This window comes from Canis lupus, chromosome 23 (genome assembly GCF_011100685.1).
Source record: "Canis lupus familiaris isolate Mischka breed German Shepherd chromosome 23, alternate assembly UU_Cfam_GSD_1.0, whole genome shotgun sequence".
Taxonomy (NCBI): Eukaryota; Metazoa; Chordata; class Mammalia; order Carnivora; family Canidae; genus Canis; species Canis lupus.
The window spans coordinates 42,254,628-42,276,107 of record NC_049244.1 but is presented as its reverse complement, the minus strand read 5'-3'; the positions used below and the strand labels follow the sequence as shown (position 1 = coordinate 42,276,107).

The 21,480-nt window shown below is 36.1% G+C and overlaps 1 protein-coding gene across 3 annotated transcripts in view; it reads left to right on the top strand.

The window, feature by feature from the left end:
- The first annotated feature begins 11,843 nt into the window (after positions 1–11,843).
- Positions 11,844–21,480, top strand: part of PLSCR5 (phospholipid scramblase family member 5) — a 30,143-nt gene continuing 20,506 nt past the window's right edge. The window contains exons 1-2 of one of the 3 annotated variants that reach the window (XM_038571149.1): positions 11,844–12,241; positions 18,539–18,605. In XM_038571149.1, the coding sequence (XP_038427077.1) occupies positions 18,593–18,605 (13 nt within the window). In that variant the 5' untranslated portion in view covers positions 11,844–12,241; positions 18,539–18,592. Of the gene's footprint in view, positions 12,242–18,423; positions 18,606–21,480 lie in introns of those variants that run through there. The other 2 variants (XM_038571150.1, XM_038571148.1) reach the window with 2 other exon arrangements.

The window sequence follows — 21,480 nt, the reverse complement described above, 5'->3', positions numbered from 1 at the left end:
CAATTTCCTTATCTGTAAATACTTGCAGTCAAATACTTACAATTTCCCTCATTCTTTTCTTGCCATTATTTGTTAGCTTCAACTTAAATAATTGGTTTCATTCGGTGAGTTCTCTTGTATGCTAATATATGCAAATATACATGGATTAAATCAGCCAAAGAATAAATTAGGTGAAAACTTGTGTAATTCTCCTCACCCTCTTTTTTTTTTTTTTTTTTTTGCTAAACATAACACTTTTTAAAACAGAAAACTCTCAAATGTAGCTTTTTTTTTTCTGCTTTGTTTAAACTAGTAGACTATCTACTCTCTTTCCCTTTGGCACACTAACGTAAGGAGAGTTCCTTCTGTGAGAGCCCCTAGGGCCTCTTACTTTGGTAAACCCATTTTACTTATGAGCAAAAATAAAAACTGAAAATTCTGCCCCTTGGGACAAACTGGATGGACCTTGGGGCCATTATGGTAAGTGAAATAAGTCAGAGGAAAACAAATACTGTATGGCTTCACTGATATGAAAAATTTTTTAAAGTCAAACTCATAAAAACAGTAGGATGGTGGTTACCAAAGGTAAGGGGGTGAGAGAATTGGAACTGGTAGGTATGTAAATCCTGGAGGATTAATGCACAATGGTGTGTTACAGTCAACAATACCATAGTATCACCTTCCAAACTGCTAAGAGATTATATCTTAATGGTCCCCAACACAAAGAAGAAATAATTATATGACGTGATAGAGATGTTACCTTAAATACTACAATCTATACATGTACTAAATTAACACTTTGTACATTTTGAGCTTACACAAGGTCATATGTCAATGACATTTGAATTAAAAAAACACACGTAACAAAGATGATCACATGAGAAAAGAAATCTGTTTCAAATTCCTTTTCCCTCAGTCTTTCAAGGTGTCTCGGTGGCAAGGTCACTTAAGGTTGTCTGTGTACCTGATAGGCAGGATTCACACCTCCACGTGCCTGGGCAAAATTGCACATCCCTTCTAAACTCAGTATTGCCATCAAAATGCAGAACTCATACAACAAATGGACAGATTGTAATTGCTTATTAATTTGACAAATTCCTCGAAACTGTTCTCTTGGTAAGTTGAAGGCAGCAATCGAAAAAGAGAGCCCCAAAAGAAAAGACAAACGCCGTATCCTAAGAAAGAACGTGAAAAGAATTTTACCCTGGGAGGTCACATTCTACTGCGGGGTTTCTCACTTTCACTTTCTGAAAGAACTGCTTGTAGCTGATCACATGTTTGTTTAATGAAGTGTCTAGCTTAAAATGAGTTAATGAACCTTTGTGGAGCAAAATAAGCAATACTGCTTTTTATGTGAATAGCAAGCTGATTATTGCTTCATTTCTACTTAACTGTAATATAGTCTGAAAGGATTATGCCACTAACATATTAGAGGGGATTTTGAGTGAATATTAAGAAGCCGATTATACAATTTTTAGAATTTTCTAGACTAGTTTTCTTTTGAAAGACAATTTTGAAAGCATATCACATCACATTTCTCTGTTTGAAAGAAAAGAAACAGTCTGAAATCTACCCATCCAGCATCACTTGGGCCCCCAAATCCTGCCCTGCCCCTCACACCTCAGAAATCCCAGAGGCTTATTCTTGGAACATGAGGATTTCCCAAGACTTGTTTTGAAATGCACTGATCTAGTTAGTCTATTACCTTCTCACATTCCTTTCTTCTAGCTTTGGCTATGTTATACCTCATAATTGCCTTCAACTGAACAGCAACCACAGAACATGATTGGAACCAAATTTAGTGGAAAACATACACAGTAGTTTTAAAATAAAGGAAAAATTACTTGCCTTATCAATTTGCCATGATTACCTAAATTAAGTCATATATATGTATTTGATTCCCTCCCAGAGCACCTGATGCAAAAGATGTTAAAGGCATGTGAATTTCCTTCCTGGTCTTTTTCTTCCTTCAAGTATTCCCTTTTTCAAGTGAAACAGGACTCTAGTGATGCCCTCAATTTTTTGTTTTTTAAGAAGAAATCTTTATGGTCATTGTTTCTACAGTTAGAATCATTTTGTTGTGTTTCCCATCAGACGTATAAATTTTATGTAGAAAATGATATTTGAAAGAATTCTCAGACAGTGGAACTTGGGGACCTACAGCATGTTGATGAGACAGCTCCACTCTCTGGATTCCGTCTATGTCACCCTGGTGATGCCATGAAATTTGAACTCATGGTAGCTCCTTTTTATTGATAATTGTGACACTGTAAATAAAAGACACCATTCATGGAATCCAGTCAGGTTCCTCATTCTCCATTTTTACTCAAATGTAACGCAGTAACCCATCACATTATAGGTGCTGCATGCTCAACGTTGCCATATCTAAGAGGAGGCCGTTCATATTGTAGAGATGGCAGATTTGTATATTGATTACAGCAATTTTTTCTGACAGATGAGAATAAATCCCAGTTCTAGCAAAATCACAAAAGGTCTGAAGACGGGAGTTACATGACAGATGTCTTCCTTTTGCCCCTAAAAATCCATTCTCTGCCTATCTCCACTTATCCCTATTCTGTCTTCTGCCCAGAGAAACTGACTTATTTGTTCCACAAAACAGAACTTTCATGTCTTCTGGCTTCTTGCTGGAGTCTAGCCAGTAAAGAGCCAGGAGATAAGAAAGTCAAAGATGGGTGAGGTCAGAATAGCTGTCTCCCCTTTCCTGGCAACCAACCCCACACAAGTCACACACTAGTGACTTACAGACTTGGCTGACTAATAAACTGAGGGGTATTCATCTTGGGTCTCCACACCCACAAATTTAAAAATAATGTCTTCATAAATAATATTTCTGATCTTGTTCTATTTTGAAGGTGCCTAGACTCCCAGGGTTCCCAGACTCCCAGAGGCCCCATCCTCAATCACATAGAGACAGTGCACATGCTAGCCCTTCCATGTGTTCATGCTCCAAATTCAGAGCCTTGGTTTCACCGATTACATGAGTCCATAGTTTCTCTATAATAGAAAAAAAAGGGGACAAAGGGACAATTGGAATGAAGTATTTTTGAGATTTATGAAGAATAGGACTCTCCTAGAAAAATCTAGCACATATGCTTATGTTTGTATTCAGTTTAGAGAGAAATAAAAATTCTTAGACATTCCTTTTTACTGTGAAAAACACCACTCTAAACTACAGAATAACAAAATCTTGATTCGATGTTTATTTATATTGCTGGTGTATTAAACACAAACATCAGGGATCCCTGGGTGGCGCAGCGGTTTGGCGCCTGCCTTTGGCCCAGGGCGCGATCCTGAAGACCCGGGATCGAATCCCACGTCGGGCTCCCGGTGCATGGAGCCTGCTTCTCCCTCTGCCTATGTCTCTGCCTCTCTCTCTCTCTCTCTCTCTGTGTGACTATCATAAATAAATAAAAATTTATAAAAAATAAAAATAAAAAAAATAAACATCAAACCATATAAAAGTTTAAAATAATGAGTCTTACATCCAAACCTCCAATTCTGGTCCCCTTTTCTTTTTAACAATTTACTTTTTCCCCCTTTTGGATGCACATCAGAGGATATTCTTAAAATGTTTTAAAATATTCAAATACCTAAATATTATAAATATCTGGAAATATTTATAAAATTATTCTGAAATATGTTTATGCTACCATTTCCTGGATTACCAATTTAAACAGTAGTAATTGATTTCCAACAATATCAAATTAGCTCTTTATAAAATCACACTTTCACCACACATTATAAAGATACAATTGCTTTTATGTTCCCAAGATATCTATAATTTATCTTCTGTTATTTATCCATAACCATGTCCTTTGTATTTTATCAATATGTTGATTATATAAATTGAAGGCCAAAAATAGCATTTATAATATCAAGGCATATAATATAGCAAAATCAAGTTGTATGTAGGGGGGCAGGGAGGGAATGCACCTTAAGCTACTAAATATGTGCCACTAAAGACAAAATATGCTCAGCATCAAGGTCAAATTAATTCTCTTCAGGCACTCAATCAATTGCTTAAAATATTGCCACTTGAATGTGCTTGTTCCTCCATCATGAACCATACATTCAGTTGTATATAATTTAAAATGAGAGAGATTTAAAAATAAGCCATAAATTATACACAAATATAGCATTATTTATGTTAAACTTCCAATGAATTTATTAATCTTAGGAAAAACTGATAATGAGAGAAATCATTGCTTCAGGAAGGTTACCATGGCAACAGTTTGGCTTGGTTTCCATGGTTACAAAGAGTACAGCTGAGAGGCTCAAAGAATCACAATTTCCTTTGATTGGTAGATTCTTAAAAATGATGATTTGGAAAGTGACAGGGGATTAAAAAAGAAAAAGATTTCCCTCATGAGGAACAAGACATTAAGTGTAATAATAGCACATCGATGGTCAGACACAAGACAGGCTTTGAAATTTAATGAAACATCCCTTTGCTCCTTTATAAAAAAAAATTGGACAGAATATCTCAATTTATAACAGCATGAAACTGTAAATCAAAATCGCTGCTCCTGATTAACTGGCCAAAATATGTTACATTGTTTATAATGAACTTTCAAGAATTAGCATAAAAATTACTAGTTGACTTATATTGTCAATGACCCAAATGACTAAAATAAATATTTTAACACCTCTCCATTGTGTTGTGTAGTTTAACAAGAAAAAAAGTATAATAGAAATACAATTATAAGAGCATTAATAAATCTAGAGTCAGAGAATATCTCTCTAGTTGTATGTACTTAGTCACATCATTTTATTTTCAACTTGCCAAGTAACTATCAGTCCTTACCATCAAAAATAACACAAATATTGAAAACTACTTAAGTTTCTGGTTAGGAAACCATGATTTTAAGATCTCTTTCTGTGTCTCGAAGCCCAAGATTTTAAAATATTTTCTCCCAACTTGAAGGGCAAATTGAAGAGACGTTTAGGCAGAGAAGGAAAAAAGGTCTAGATACGTAGCCCCTCCCTACCACACTGGAGTCTCTTAAGAGACAGGAAAAATGTCTGAGACTCTTCATTTAGATTTCCCCGGCAGGAAGATGTTTAAAGGGAAAAAATGAATTATATTTCCCAGAGTTGTGTCCAGTCAGGAGGCAAAGCAGTCAAAGACAAAGAATTAAAAAGCAAGGCAGATTGTCTGGGAGAGGCGAATGAAGCCTAGTGAAATGCATGTGCCAAAGGCCATGGGTCTAAACACCTTATCTGCAGTCTCTGAATTGCCTTTACCATGCAGTGCTGCAATCCCTCAAACTCTACAGGCAGTACACTAGTCATTCTGGAAATTTTATGGGCAAAAGCAAGTTTCCAACTGTGTTTCTGTCCCAGTGCTTAGAGCAAGTGGCAATGGCTGTTGGAGGAAGTGACAAGAGAAATAACCTGCCTAATCATCTTGGAAGCAAAGGAGAGCTGTAGGATCCCACTTTACTTGGGGTGGAGGGGGATCCACCCACAGGACAGAAGCAGAATACACAGCAACAGAGAACACTGAGATTTTGATACAAAGTATTTCACAAAAATGGAAAAAAGAACCCAGAGATCAAATCCTTTAAATAAGATATCCTCTTGACTTTCATGGTCATATGCTACATAAAAGTAATAGATTACAAAATACTAAAGATGTTGAACTGAAGCTCTGTGAATTTCATATCAGGTTGGAAAGGAAAATCATGGAGGATTTATCCCCACTACATCAAAGGAATCAGAAGGCCTTGACTGAGATGGATAAAAGAAAGAAGCATGTTAGCACTGCAAAAGGCTATTGAAAAGGCCAAAAAAAAAAAAAAAAAAAAAAGGAATAAAGGCAGAGAGAGAGAGAGATGAAAGAAAGGGAGAAAGGAAAAGGAAAGAAGACATGGATGGAAAGAGAAAGAAGAAATGGTAGCATATGTGAAATGAAATTAAAAAATCAACTTTTAAGGAAAAGTTATCTAAGAAAATAAGGAAAAATCTCTAACTGCATATTCCCAAAGAATCCAAAGAAAACACAGATCTAAGTCATCAATATACTAAATTCACAATGGTAAGATACCGTAATGAAATGAAAATGCAGAGCCAAGGACCAAATTGAAGGAGGGAAAGTAGCATTACAGAACTAAGAAATAACTTGAAACTAACTCAGGTAATTAGATTAAAAGTAACAGCAAAATGAATAATAGGAAAGAAAACAGATTCTTGAAATATTAATGTGAATGCAGAGAAAACAAAGTACTTAAAACACTTAGAAAGAAGGTAATAGATACAGAACAAGTGATAACAAAGAAACCTAGGATAATTCTTGCATCTGAAGTGGAGACCACAACTAATGGAACAGAAAAAAATATACATTTTAAAACAAGTTTTCCTTACATAAAAGAATATATGAATGTAAGGATCAAAAGACTACATGCTTCCCAAAAAAGTGTTACAAAACAAACAACCATTTAACGTGTGATAGTCACCTTCTTGAACTGTGAGGATAAAGAAAGAATTCTTCAGTCATCTAGGCTTGGAAACCAAGGCATTTAGGAAGCAGGAAATGCCTATTGTTTTCAGACAACCACATAAATATTAAAAAAACAATAGAAGCAGAGTCTACAAAGATCTAAGGGGAAATGAAGCATAACTCATGAATGTTATACCCAGCCAATCTGTCAAGCAAGTGTAAAGACAACAGAAAGAAATTTTCAATTATGCATGAATTCAGAAAACACAATCCCATGAGCCTTTTTTGAAAACACAACATGATGACACATGTAGCCACCCATGATATAGGGAAGCTATGGTAAAGGACTAAGCATTGAAAATTTTATATATAGAATGAAAACCAAATGTTATTAAGATGCAGTTATAGAAAATAACTTTACACTTCATTATATGGACATGCTCAATATGTAAAGTTAGTCTTTAAAGAATAGAAATAGAACCTATAATTTTCAAGTCAAAAAGAGAAAAGAAACTGCTGGACTGCTGGGGGGTGGGGTGTAGGAACATTAAATACTGTGATTAGTAGAGACTTCATTTAAAAAGTGATATGTAGACAAAAATTTAAATGAGATGAGGGCCTTAACCTGCAAACACCTTGCAGAAGAATATTCTAGTTAGAATGTTTCGAGCTAAACTAAAATGATAGATTCCCAGGTATGGTCTAGGAATAGCAAGAAAGCCAGTGTGACTAAAATAGAGTGAATAAGGGAATAGAATCAGGTGTGACAATAGAGATAGACATAGCCTGAGCTAGAAATATATTTTGGAAATATATAAAAGATTTAAAGGGGTGCCTCAGTCAGTTAAGTATCTACATTTGGCTCAGGTCATGATCTCAGGGTCCAAGGATCCAGCCCCATATCAGGTGCCCTACTCAGCGGAGTCCACTTCTCCCTCTGCCCTTATCCCCTGCTCATGCATGCTCTCTCTCAAATAAAATAAAATCTCAAAAAGAAAAAAAAATAAAAGATTTAAAGCCAGGAGATTAGACAAGATTACCAAGGAAGTGAATGTATGGGGAAAAAATGATTAAGGATTCAGATTTGGAGTCCTCCAAAATAGACATTTGAAACAAGAGGTATCACTAGCAAAACAGACAGAGTTGTGATCAGCAGAAGAGAAAAAAAAAAAGATAACACTAAAAGCCTCTTGAGGAAGGTCTGATCAACTGTGTCAAACGTTGCCAGTAGGTCCAGCAAAACCAGAAAAGGAGATCCAAAATTAACCGCTGGGTTTAAGAGCACAGAAACTATCTTAAGCTTTAACAAAGTTAGTTATTCGTGGAATCACTAAGGCAAAAGCCTGAGTGGAGTGGGTTGGGAGAACGTAGAAAGCAAGAAATCAGAGGCTAAAAATACGGAAATCTTCTTTGAGGAATCTTGCTACAAAGAGGAGGAACAAAATGATCTATGGCTGGTAGAGAAGTGGGTCAAAAAAAAGTTTAATATGGAAGTCATCATGAGTTTGTACATGATGTGACGAATGAAAACTTGATATAAGAGTGAGAAAGGAGGGGCACGTGGGTGGCTCAGCGGCTGAGCATCTGTCTTAGGCTCAGGGCACCATCCCAGGGTCCTGGGATTGAGTCCCACATCGGGCTCCCCACAGGGAGCCTGCTTCTCCCTCTGTCTGTGTCTCTGCTTCTCTCTGTGTGTCCCTCATTAATAAATAAATAAAATCTTTTAAAAAGAGAGATAGAAAGGAGATTAGTAGTTAAGAGTTCTTGAATTTACCAGAGAGGCTGAGATGCAGTGCATGCTTGCAGGGAGCAGCCCGGATAAATCATGTTCGGCTACATGGAGGAAGACAGCTATGTGCATGCGTGCTGTTGGCAGGCAGCTACCTGTGGCAGTGGGAATTTTTGAAAGTCATCTTCTGATTCCTCCCATTTTCCCAGTGAAGTAGGATGCAAAATCATCAGCTGAGAATAGGATAGAAGGTATTGATGCTTGTTTGAGAGAAGGTGTGAAAGAGTCATCCAAGAGAGTCAATGAAATGATAATCTGGCAACATTGAGGACCAGTTGATTTTGAGATCATAAATAAAAAAGTGAAACTAATAAGCATTGTTTTGTGTGCTTTATATACGTTTAGGTACAGGCCTAGAGTAGAAGAGTTGAATTCAACCAGTATTTATTTATTTATTTATTTATGTATTTATTTATTTATTTATTTTTATTTTTATTTTTTATTTTTTTTACTAAAGGAGTACTATGAAGTAGGAAATGTGTATACTCAGGGGTGTAATTAAAACAATTCCCCCATGGAATTTAGGCTGGGTGAACAAGAGAATGAGGACATGAAAGGGAAACCAATGAGGGGTAGGATTGGAGGCGCTGGTGCATCAAAGGTCTGTTTCAGCAGAAATACCAGAGAGAATGAGCCGGAAATAGAGGATAGGATACATGAATTTGATATAATGGAAGGACTGCATTACCAGTTACAGAAGTATCTAAGATATACGTATAAAAGTTATATCTTTAAGGTAGAATAGGAAACAAGATTACTGGGGGAAGGCAAAAGGGCATGGCATTGTCATTTATGTGTATATTTTATTTTTCAAGTGTTAATATAAAAGTAGTATTGAAAAAGGTGACAGAGAATCTAAAATCATTGAGAAGACAAAAGCAGTATCAGTAGATACCAACAACTGAATAAACTTTGTCTTGTTTTTTTTCTTTAATAAACATTTTTGCCACTACCCACGCAGATTACTGCGTGTACATCTGGTAAATCATTTCTAAGAGCTGTATGCTATTCCACCGTGGGAATCTATCACATTTTGCTTATCCATTGCCCCAGTTATGGACATCTGGGTTGCCTTCAACTCTTCACTGTCATGAGTATCCCATTATGGATTTGGGGAAGAATTTCACTGAAGTACACACCTTAGTATATATCAAATATCACCAGATTACTCTCCAGTGTGGCAGCGCCAGTCTAACACCACATCAGTTAAAAATTAAAATGTTGCCAGGATCTCTCATAGGTCTATGCCTATTCACATATTTTTCTTTTCTCCCTAAAGGTAACTACAGATCTCATATTTGCTGTAACTTTTTTAAAAGTATAGTTTTAGTATCTACGTAGGCCTATTTCAAACTTTATAGAAATGGAATCACCCTAGACAAGCATCTTTCTGTGGCTTGCTTCTTTCATTCAATGGCATGATTGAAAGAAATACTCATATTGCATCCAGACAGCTGTAGTTTACTCACTTTGGTTTATGTGTAATATTTCATTATGTAAGTATGCAACTATTTACCAATTTTTTGTGTGTGAATGAACATTTTTGTTGTGTAAAGGAGGTCATCAAGAAGATGTAATCTCTGGCTAGTTCCTGAGAGATTATAGGGACTCATCCCTCATCCGTCCTTGGAATGTGCATCCTGCCTGCCCGCCCCACAAGAAGCTGCCCCAAGGACACAGTCTTGAGAGAGGAAGGTGGTGTTGAAATCATCTGGACAATATTTATGACCAAACCCAGTCAAGGCCTCTATATAAACTTAAGAACCTGGCAGAAAGGTGCAAAATCCTAGAGTAGCCCAAGACGAGCCTTGTAAGTAAATCCATTGCTTATTCAAACCACCACTTACCAATCAGAGGTGGTCTGCCTATTTGGTCTCTCCTTGACCTCTGTGGTAGGGGACCAGTTTCCCAACCCATGGTTGTTTCCAATCTGGGGTTATAATGATGGATGCTTCTATGAGTATTCTTACATATTTCTCATGACGTAGATGTGCAAGTGTTCCTTTGTGATATATACCTAGAAATGGAATTGCTAGGGCATTGAATATGTGTCTCTTCAAACATGCTGAATAATCCCAAACTTTTCTACATATTGTAGCAAAATACACACTCACTAGCAAGCATATAAGAGCTACCATTGCTGTGTCTGGCAACACTTGGTATTGTCAGTCCTTTTAGTTTTTGTCATTCTAAGAAGTGAGTAATGATATCACATGTAGTTTTTCTGTTTACTGCTGAAGTTAAGCACAGTACAGGTCTATTTGCATGATTTCATATGGTAGAAATTCTAAACATATTGCTATATTCTAAATATAAAAGTAGACCCATATTATAAGCATATTTTTGACCTGAAAATACATACACAAGAGTTCACACCAATTATTTTGGGGAAAAAACTGATATGGGAAAGAATATAACCTTTTACTTTATAATTTTCAGTATCATTTCAAAGTTTTCCATACCATGTGCTACTTTTATTTAAAAATATACAGAACATGAGAGACTCCTAACTCTGGGAAACGAACTAGGTGTGGTGAAAGGGGAGGTGGGGGGGGGGGGGAGGGTGACTGGGTGGCGGGCACTGAGGGGGGCACTTGATGAGATGAGCACTGGGTGTTATTCTTTATGTTGCAAATTGAACACCAATAAAAAATAAATTTATAAATTAAAAAAACAAATAAAATAGGAAAGCTTTTGAGAAAAAAATAAAAATAAAAAAATAAAAATAAAAATATATAAATCAAAAACTGAAGTTCAAAATTATTTTAAAGCACATACTATTTAAACAAACACATAAAATGAATAAACAATCTTTCATGTGTCACCAGCCAAGTCTTTCACTTGAAATGTAGAATAGGACTTCTCATGTCCAGTACACATGTGGATACCGAGCCCTTGAAAATTGGACAGTGCCACATGTTGAAATTATATGTTTGAAATATCTGGTTAAGTAAAATATATTATTTAAGTTAACTTCCCCTGTTTCTTCTAGAAAAGTTTTAATGTAACTTCTAGAAAAGTTTGAATTACATTACCTATGTGGCTCAAAATATATTTCTATTGCACTAGAATCTACCTAGCGACTGGAGAAAAAACACGACCAAGGAGATTTCAAAAGAAAAAACAAAACTACACAAAACATAAATATACTTTAGGCAAACACAGAGTTATTTCTAGATATGCCCAGAACACAAGAGTATGCTGTATAAATCTTATTCAAATCACAACTGACGATAATTTGAAGTCAAGAGCATAATCATAATTCTCATCCATTCTTCACAGTCCATGCATCTGCTTGTAGACAAAATAATGAAAGGAGAAGGTCCAAACAAGAAATCATGTTGTTGGTGACCTCTATTCCATCATTTTTGTAGTTAACGTTCCATGAATGCCCACGACCAGTCAGGACCTGCATTGGGCACCACCATCACCAACAAAAAGAATGTACACAAATAACAAAAACAGGCCTTCTTTTTCCACTCCCATCCCATGTAGTGAAGCAACATTCTCCATGTCACACAGGACACATCCCACTCTTTTAGCCACTGCTTAGCAGAGCATGCATTTAAATGTGGTCACATTTTCTGAATGAGCTAGCCTATAAACAGCAGCAGAAGAAAACACTAAACATGCACTATTGAGCATAAATTAACTCTCGTGTACTTTGCCTATATGTTTAATGTATATTTGTTATGATAATTATCTCAGTTTCTTGGAACTATGCTCTTGGGGGGATCTGAGCTTGCAGAAGCTTATTTTCAATGCTGGGAATGCAAAGAAGATGTGCTGCAGAAAACAATTGGTGTCCTCTGGCTGGCACTGAACTGCAGCTGCCCTGGCTGTGCGGGATATGGCTGCTGTCAGTGAAAGCAGTTGTATGCAGCGCACTGCTGGGCTGGCGGCTGCAGCGACCCAAGGGTTTCGTGCAGGATTTTGGTGATGTCAGGGATGCAGGCAGATGCTGGGAGGACAAAGTGACCACAAGGAGCAAGGTGCAAGAAGCAAGGCACAAGGTAAGTATATGTAAAATAATGGTAGAAATAAAGAGATTTTCAAAATGGCAAAGTAGTTCTTGGTGGGGAGGATTGAGGTCTCTGAAGATTTTTCACATTTTTAATTCTCCTTAATCGACTTAGCAGCTTCTTTTTTTTAATTTTTTTTGACTTAGCAGCTTCTATTTCTATCTGTCTATCCATCTATCATCTATCTCTATCTCTCATCTCTGCCTCTCTATCTTCCCCCCACTTCTCTCTCAGATACACGCATAAACATACCTCTGAAAGACACCTAAATAAATAGTTGTTGATATGTCATATGTTTGTACAAGTTTTCTGCTTGTAATTTCCATCTATTTCTCTAGTAATATCCCTGGAATGAGCCAAGAACCTCTCAGAATATCACCCCCTATTTTTAGACTCTTTAAAGCAAAATACCATTAGGAACTATTAAAAGTTTACATTATGGCATAACAGATCAGGAAAATACCTGAAGATAAAGCACAATAAACACAGAATACTTCAAAGGACTCCATTCAGCTTAACTTAGTCCTACCTAAAGAAAATGTATAAGGCTAAAATTTATACAAACTAAGCTTCTGCTTCTGCCTTGGGCTTTACAATCTACTGATTATGGGACACCATTTGTCCCATGGAGTCTGTCCACAGGATTCTAAATGAGTCCTTTCCATGTCATCTTGGTAAATGGGGATCCTTCTAGATTTGTTCCAGAACCAGCTTTCTCCTACTTTCACAGATTCTTCTCTGTATCCAGAATTCTTGCCTTTTTTCCTAATCCTTTGCATCAGTATCTTTTTAAATGTGCAGAGTGAGAGGGGGTAAGAAATCCATCTTTTACTAACAGCTAGGAGGCATGATCCAGTTTACTATCCTTTTATTATTTAAGAAAAAATATCTTAATAGTTATTATAGTTATAGTTATTATTTATTATAGTTATTATTTCCCTTTTTTAAAGGAACAGAGGAAAGGAAAAATTAGACGTGTATGAAACAATGAATGATGCATTATTGATTCCAATTAGTTTCACTTTTCAGAGAGAGGATGAATTACATCATTTTATTTTCAGGAGGTTGTAACTTACTCTTAGCTTAGAAAATAAAAAGAATATTTCAATCCTGTATTATGATACTTCAGTGGAGTACACATCCCCCGAAAATGGGGGCCATATCATTACATCTGAATATACTCTATAATGCTATGCACATAGTAAAAATTTAAAACATGTTTATTGAATGAATGCATAAAGCATTGCACCAAAAGGACAGATTTGAATAAGTTAGTAAAGAAATGCACTTTAAGGGATGCCTGGGTGGCTCAGTGTTGAGCATCTGCCTTTGGCTCAGGTGTTGATCCCGGGGTCCTGGGATTGAGTTTTGCATCCAGCACCACTCAGGGAATCTGCTTCTCCCTCTGTCTACATTCTGCCTCTCTCTCTGTCTCTCATGAATAAATAAAAAAAAACTTTTTTAAAAAAGAAAGAAATGCAAAAAAAAAAAAAAGAAAGAAAGAAATGCACTATGCACTGTGATAGAAGGTTTGCAAAGTGTAGATAAATGGCTACTGACGTAGGAGGCACACATTCCTAGGAAAGGAACATCCTCAAGTTTACATTAAGGGAATGGATATTTAATAGTATAGTTATAAATCAAATAACTCTGGAAAAAAACATTTATAATAATGACATTTCTCCCTATATTTGTTTTATTTCCTTTCTTAATTTATTTATATACACCTTATCTTATTACACAACAACTTTTAGTATGGGAAATTATAAATCCAGGGATAAGATTCATGCATAGAAATGCATGCCTTATGTGCTACATGGTTGCCAAAAGTGGATTCACATTTTCGCTGACTATGCCATAAGGCTCATTTAATGAAAGGAGCTATTTTATCAATAAATTATAATCATTTAAAAACCCTTCTCCACCTATAGTAGCTAGTTTATGATCAGTTATTCATAAAATTTGCTATTATTCTTACATTATACAGAATGATAGGAATAGCTGAAAACATAAATATATACAAAAGTGTTCACATTACTTAGCCATGCTATAGTTAAAACTTCTGAATGCTGCCTTCTTTTTTTTTAAGATTTTATTTATTTGAAAGAGAGAGAGTGTAGAGTGAGAGACAGCATAAGTGGGAGGTGGGAGGGGCAGAGGGAGAGGGAGAAGCAGACTCCCCACTGAGCAGGAAGCCCAGTGGAGTGCTTGATCCCAGGAGCCTGGGATCATGACCTGAGCCCAAGACAGACACTTAACCCACTGAGCCACCCAGTCACCCCCATGGATGCTGCCTTCTTATAAATCAATATTTGGGGGTCCCTAGTTAATTCCCCACTCTATTGACCAGACCAGTGTTGGAAGGGGTATACAGAAATGGGAACACTTACCCATTACTGTTGGGTATGTAAATTGTTACAAGCACACTAGAGTTCAATTCTCCAATGATCTTCAGTGATAGCAATTTTTTAGTATTTGCTTAGTACTTGATAAATTCTGCAATGATGCTTAATAAAAATGAGAATCTTCATACTCCATAAGCCAGCATTTTCATTTCTGGATATTTACCTTCAAAAGACCACAATACATGTGCATAATAACATTGCCTTATATAATGGAAACAATTTAAATACTCATTAGAAGGACAATGGGCAAAAGTGTAATAAAATAAAATATAATAAAATGTATATGCATTATATCCATAAAATATAATAATAGGGAGCCGCTAAAAGCAAATGTAACATTATGAATTATAATGAATTTTAGAAAACACAATTTCAAGTGAATAAAATGTGTTTTGGAATTACACTTCAAAAATATTAATATAAATCAATAAAAACAAATAATTCCCTCTCATTCCATATAAATGTATATATATGATTATATATGTATACAGATATGTATATGTTTATATGTGTATATATTTAATTTTTAGGAACACATAATTTTATAGTAAAACCAAAATAACCATGAAATATTCCTGAAGCTAGTTATTCTCAATGCTTGGTCCTTGGTCCTGCCCTAGACACATTGGCTTATACCTTATTCCATTTTCCACCCTTTCCCCAGCAGATGCTGTCTGAAACATAATGCTGTTTTGATCATAACAGGGAGCTTATCTGCCACTAGACAGATTTAAATAATTTGCAGTCTCTCCTTTTGTTACTGAGAGACCCTATTTTGATGAGCCTCTTCAGACATAAGAATTTGAGTCCAGTATCTAACTATTAAATATTTAATTTGATTCCAAGGGAAAGTTTTAAACGAGGATGTAATATTGAATAAACCTCTTCAGGGAAATGTTCTAAACAAGGATGTGGATATTGAATAAACAGATCTTCGGGAAGAGCTGTGATATGTCCTCCTGCAGAAAGGCCATGGGTAGAGGGTAATTGTAGTGAAATTATGATGCAGGGTTTTTTTTTCCCATTTTCTTTTGGCTGGATCTGAAGTTGGGGGTAAAGAGGCCCTTCTTTTAGAAGGGACAAGGACAGTCAAGACCTAACATCCTGAGAAAATAAGCATGCCCAAGCAACAGAGCTGCAGAGCAGAGGCTCAGGAGAGGGTTGTACCCTGTGCAGGGGGAGGCCCGTTGACTGTTTTCTAATATTTATTTTTAAGTCTCTTTTTCTGTACTGATCCCACTGTGTTTTCAAGCCCTGGGTTTTGCCTGCTGGACACACCCACCTTGTGCCAGCTATATTTCACGGCATCACGCCAGTGGACCGGAAAGGTGTAGCCTGATGGCAAAAGGAAACTGATATTGATGCTGCTTGAAACAGCCCAGAATTTCATAGCACACAAACAGAGAGGTGGACATGAGAGTTCTGAGGGCTGAAAGGAGGTCCAGGTGCTTTCACTGAGGCAGCAGGTGCAAGGAAAGGGGGGAGGGGGATTGAGGGCAACTTGCAGCTGGAGTTGAAATGACTGACAGCAGCAACGTCAGCAGGAGAGGAGGCGAAGCCAGCTCTTGGAGCAACACCACTTGGCTGTAGGAGCACTCAGCAATAGGACACTTGAATCTCCCACGGGTCCATCAGGACAGTTTGTGAGCCTCTCTTTGAGAAAGGCTGGGAAACGGAAAGGGATGGAGGGAAGGGGAAACCTCAGGTTGGTATCTGCTGAGCCTTTGAAAAGAAAAAGCAATATTAGCACTGTCTTTGGGAGGACAGAGGGAGAAAGTTTAAAGAAAGAAATGGGCAGTTCCTACACTACACCAAGTTAAATGGCCTGGAAGTTCTCCCTTACAGGTTAAATATTGAAAGAATCCATTAGTCAGTCATATGGCCATATCCACATAGACGGATGATTGGCCTGCCAAAATACATGTTTTTTTTTAAAGATTTTATTTATTCATGAGAGACACAGAGAGAGAGGCAGAGACATAGGCAGAGGGAGAAGCAGCCTCCCTGAGGGGAGCCTGATGTGGGATTCGATCCCAAGACCCTGGGATCACGACCTGAGCCAAAGGCAGTTACTCAACCACTGAGCCACCCAGGTATCCCCCCAAATACACAATTAACTCAAAATTGGTGCTCTGTGGAAAGTCAAAATCAACAGGTCCATTATGACCATAATTTAAAATATCAGGTTTGGAACACCTGGGTGGTTCAGCGGTTGTCTGCCTTTGGCTCAGGTCGTGATCCCAGGGTCCTGGGATGAGTCCCATATTGGGCTCCATGCATGGAGCCAGCTTCTCCCTCTGCCTATGTCTCTGCCTCTCTCTGTGTCTCTCATGAATAAATAAATAAAATATTTAAAAAATGAAATATCAGGTTTGATAGTATTAATAACAATTTAGCTCCTTCAGAATAAAGTTTTTTTCAAATGCCCAAGACAAATGCTAAGAAATCCAGGAAACATAATTTAGTTAAAATGTTAATCATATTGGGGGCCTGGATGGCTCAGTCAGTTAAGCCTCCAACTCTTGATTTTGGCTCAGGTCCTCAGGGTCTTGAGATCGATCCCCTTGTCAGCTCTGTGCTCAGCAGGGAATCTGCTTGAGAATTTTCCCTCTCTCCTTCTCCCTCTGTCTCTGCCCTTCCGCCCCCTTGAACACACACACGTTCAATTGCTCTCGCATTCTCTCTCTCTCTCTAAATAAGTAAATATTTTTTTAAAATGCTAGTCATATTATTCACCTTTTCTGCAAATGACATCAGCTAATGGTAGTTCTTCAACCCCAAATACTTCAAAACAAAAGCAACAATAAAAAGAAATATCTCAAAAAAAAAAAAAAAGAAAAGAAATATCTCTTTGCCAAATAAGAACATAAACTTTTGACTATCAACAACAACCTGTGAGGCTGACTTTATAATAATTTTTCATTATGCTCTATGGCTTATTAGGCCACTTAACTATTTTTAGAAGACAGACAATGTTGCTTATAATGCAGTATGTCTTGCAAGTTCAACCTTTGCAAATCATGCCATCCAGGGCAATTGACTTGGGGAGCGAAATCTCCATGGTCACCTGGTCACCTGCATTTAGAAAGATGAGCTATCTAGTCAAGGTGACAGTGCCTTCTCTTCCCCCTCAGTATGCAATGCAGTTAAATATCACCTGTATGTTCTCATTAACTTTGCAAGATTATTGAATGTTTGTATTTTCATATGTCTGTGATTCATCAAATTCAATTAAAAACGAAACTATAGATTTATTTGTTACATAAATAGTAAGGAATAATTCTTGCTCCTTTGCTTTTGGGGGAGAGAATGCGAAGAAATCTCAAAAGAAGAATAACATTGAAGTTTGAACATTTTTGCATGGGCGCTGGGTTTTATGCTATATGTTGTCAAATCAAACTCCAATAAAAATATATACAAAAAATAAAATAAAATAAATAAAATTAAAATTTTGAACATTTTCAAAATATAAAATATTGTATTTAGAACTGTCAGAAACTTACACAGGACAGAATAATGTATCATAGACTCTGACACAGAAGATCTGAGCATTTCTGATGTAATAGCAAATGCAAAGGTATATATTCCAAGAAATAAAAAACAATAAGTGAAAACAAGACTCTTAAAATGAGTGTTGCATATTTTCCTTTCCTGTTTTTATTATCTCTAAATTGTTCCTTCAGCTACCAAGAGAGAGGATGCTTTGAGTAGTGTTTACCTTTGGTGATAGCTTCGTCTCCCCCTGTTGTCCAAAGTGATAAAATACATCACTCTGGAAACAGTAAGGCACTCCCTTCCTCTGTTATTTGTAAGCTGACATGAAGTAGACAGACACCTTCTGAAGTTTTATGCATGCTGTGTTTTTTCTCCTTGCTGCAACAAGAAAAGCCTGTTCTTTTAACCTGGCTGCCTTTGAAGAAGTGACTCAGACATCTTCATGGCCTCTAAAGGTAAGAGTAAATATAGCCAGCTAATAAATTTGTCCTTATTTATGACTAAAAATATTCAGTGGTAGGGATGTTACAATCAGTGAGATTGATATTTTAAAACCTGTCATTTATCACTTTTTGAACACTGGAATTTTTAACTTCAAGGGACTGTTCCATTAAATTAAAAAAAAAACTATCTGATTGAATGTAAAAGTTAAGATATAAACAATGTTTTAGTTATCATGAATATAAATATAGTGAATTAATAAGAAAAGCTGCATAGCAGAATTTAGAAGGGCAATATTTAATGCCAAACACAAGGACAGGTTGATATTCCAAGTTTAAAGGGATTTAAAGAAAACTTTTCACGCATAAGTTAAATAGTGTTAAAGGATAGCTCAGTCTTTTAAATTTGTTTAAAATGTGTGTACATCCATTTATCATAAAGAATTCAATGTTTTATTGATAAATTTTAATAAACTTAATAGACTAGAAGTAAATATTGTTGAATTACGAAGCAAAAAACTTCCAAAACTTCTTTGATAGTAAATTATATATATAAAAAAGCAAACAGAAAATAAGTAATTTAAATAAGCAGATTAATAAGGGAGTTTGTGGCAGGGGGACTGGGAATTTATCCCTCAAATTTGTGAAACTGCATAAATATCATTAGTACTCTCTTCTCTCTTACTTTAAAAAATTTCTAAAAAGACCAGAGATATGGTTGTTTTTGAAAGTAATGGGTTTCAGTCTCACTAAAAACACTTGTGAAATTATATAAAAATGAAATTATAATGTGTTTCTTTCCATTATCAGACCAAACCATTAAACTCTAGCCTATAATAAAAAGTTTTAGCATGCAGAATTATGATTAGTATAATTGGTGGAAACCTTTTAACCTAATTACAAATAGGATAATAGAGTCTACCAATTTAAAATATCCTAAATTAAATTAATGAAACATTCAAAGAAGCATGTAGGCTTATTTGCTTTCTTTATCAAAACACACTTTTGGATGTGATTTAATATGGAACAAAGGAGATAATCTTCATTTTTTTTCTTCAACATTTAATGTACACCAGTCCCTGAGTGTCACTGGCAAAGCTCAAACCAATTGTAAAATATATACATGAAACAACAAAATCATGAATTTTAATATATGTGTGCCTCATTTTTACATTTGAAGGCGAACAAAAAAATCTTGACAAGTCTTTTCTTTCATTTAAGACTGACACTAACACTTAATCCAAAACACTTCAACACTTTATAAGAGTTACAGCAACAACTGTAGCCTGTAAGGTAAAGAGTTGCCGAGTATGTGAAATATTTATAAGCTAGTTATACATTTTTAAAAGAGTAGATAGAAATTCAAAGCCAGATAGAAATTCAAAGGAGTTCCTTCTTTATCTGGTGGTCTGAGTCTTTGAAGAAACTTGTGACTGGAAAGCAATAGTGAGATCAAAATATGATTAATCTACCAAAAAGGCAGTGATGTTCAGTAATGATAAAGAGTTACTAAACTTAGAGGCAAAACTTCAGGTGGAAAATTAATACTACTGCAACCTACTCAAATTATTTAGTGAGCAAAACATCTGTTAGAGACTCTATTCTATTTAGAGGAAATGAAAATGAAGCTTCCTTTGGAATGAGAAGTCTGATTTGAGAGGCAAGTCAGATTATCATCATTATTTACCTAAAATATTCTTGTACACCGTTTTCCTCAAATATGTTGCAGGACATTATTCACAACATCATGAAAGTCCTCTGGTCCATGAATATGTTGATAATTATTATTTTCCCAAGGAATACAGGACAATTGGATATTTCACACATTTTGTCGGCAGTTTAGGCACACAGCACCACTAAACCAAAGGACAGTCTGAATACTGGATGCCATTAGAACTGAAGAAATATTTGTGTGGTCTGGGCTCTCCTGATTTAGTATAAATAAACATAATTTAAGAACAAGTTTGTCAAAAAAACAAAAAAAAGTTGGTCCCAAATTTTAAGTTCAAGAAAGACAGAAGTTTCCAGGATGATCTAAACTGAACAGCAGCTATCTTTAAAATCTGCTCCAATATACTGAAATCTCAGAAAAGAAAGCAAGTGGGGGGCACCTGGGTGGCTCAGTGGTTGAGCGTCTGCCTTTGGCTCAGATCGTGATCCTGGGGTCCTGGGATCGAATCCCACATGGGCTCCCTGCGGGGATCCTGCTTCTCCTCTGCCTATGTCTCTGCTTCTGTGTCTCTCATGAATAAATAAATAAAATAAAATAATAAATAAAATCAGAAGAAAGAAAGAAGAAAGAAAGAAAGAAAGAAAGAAAGAAAGAAAGAAAGAAAGAAAGAAAGAAAGAAAGAAAGAAAGAAAGAAAGAAATCAAGTGATATCACAATGACGGTACCAAGAGTTTCCAACTGAGACTCTATTCCAACTTTCAACATGATCTGTCCTGTGTCCCAAATGCATCACTGCTTCTGGACCTGCTGTGAGGTCTAAGGACCCAAAGACCTGGGTCTGGAATGTAGAGCCACTCACAAGACACTCAATAATCTGCACTTTGTAATGGCAAACATAGCTTACAAAAGATAATTAGAGTAATTTGCTAATGTTTCTAATAATAAAATTGACAAGAGAATCTAATAATCTTCTGCTGGTTTTTATTAGAAATTGATCCTTATATGTGTTTTAATTGAAAGATAACATGTATAAAATGCATAAAGAACACCAAACTTAAGTTCATGATTTTTTAAATAAGGTTGCACTTGTATAATTACCATAAAATTACGATATAGAACATTTCCAGCCCCTCATAAAGTTCCCTTTTTGGTCAATAGTGACACACCTTCATACCCAGGATGAACTTCTAGCATAACATTTTATCATTACGAACTAGT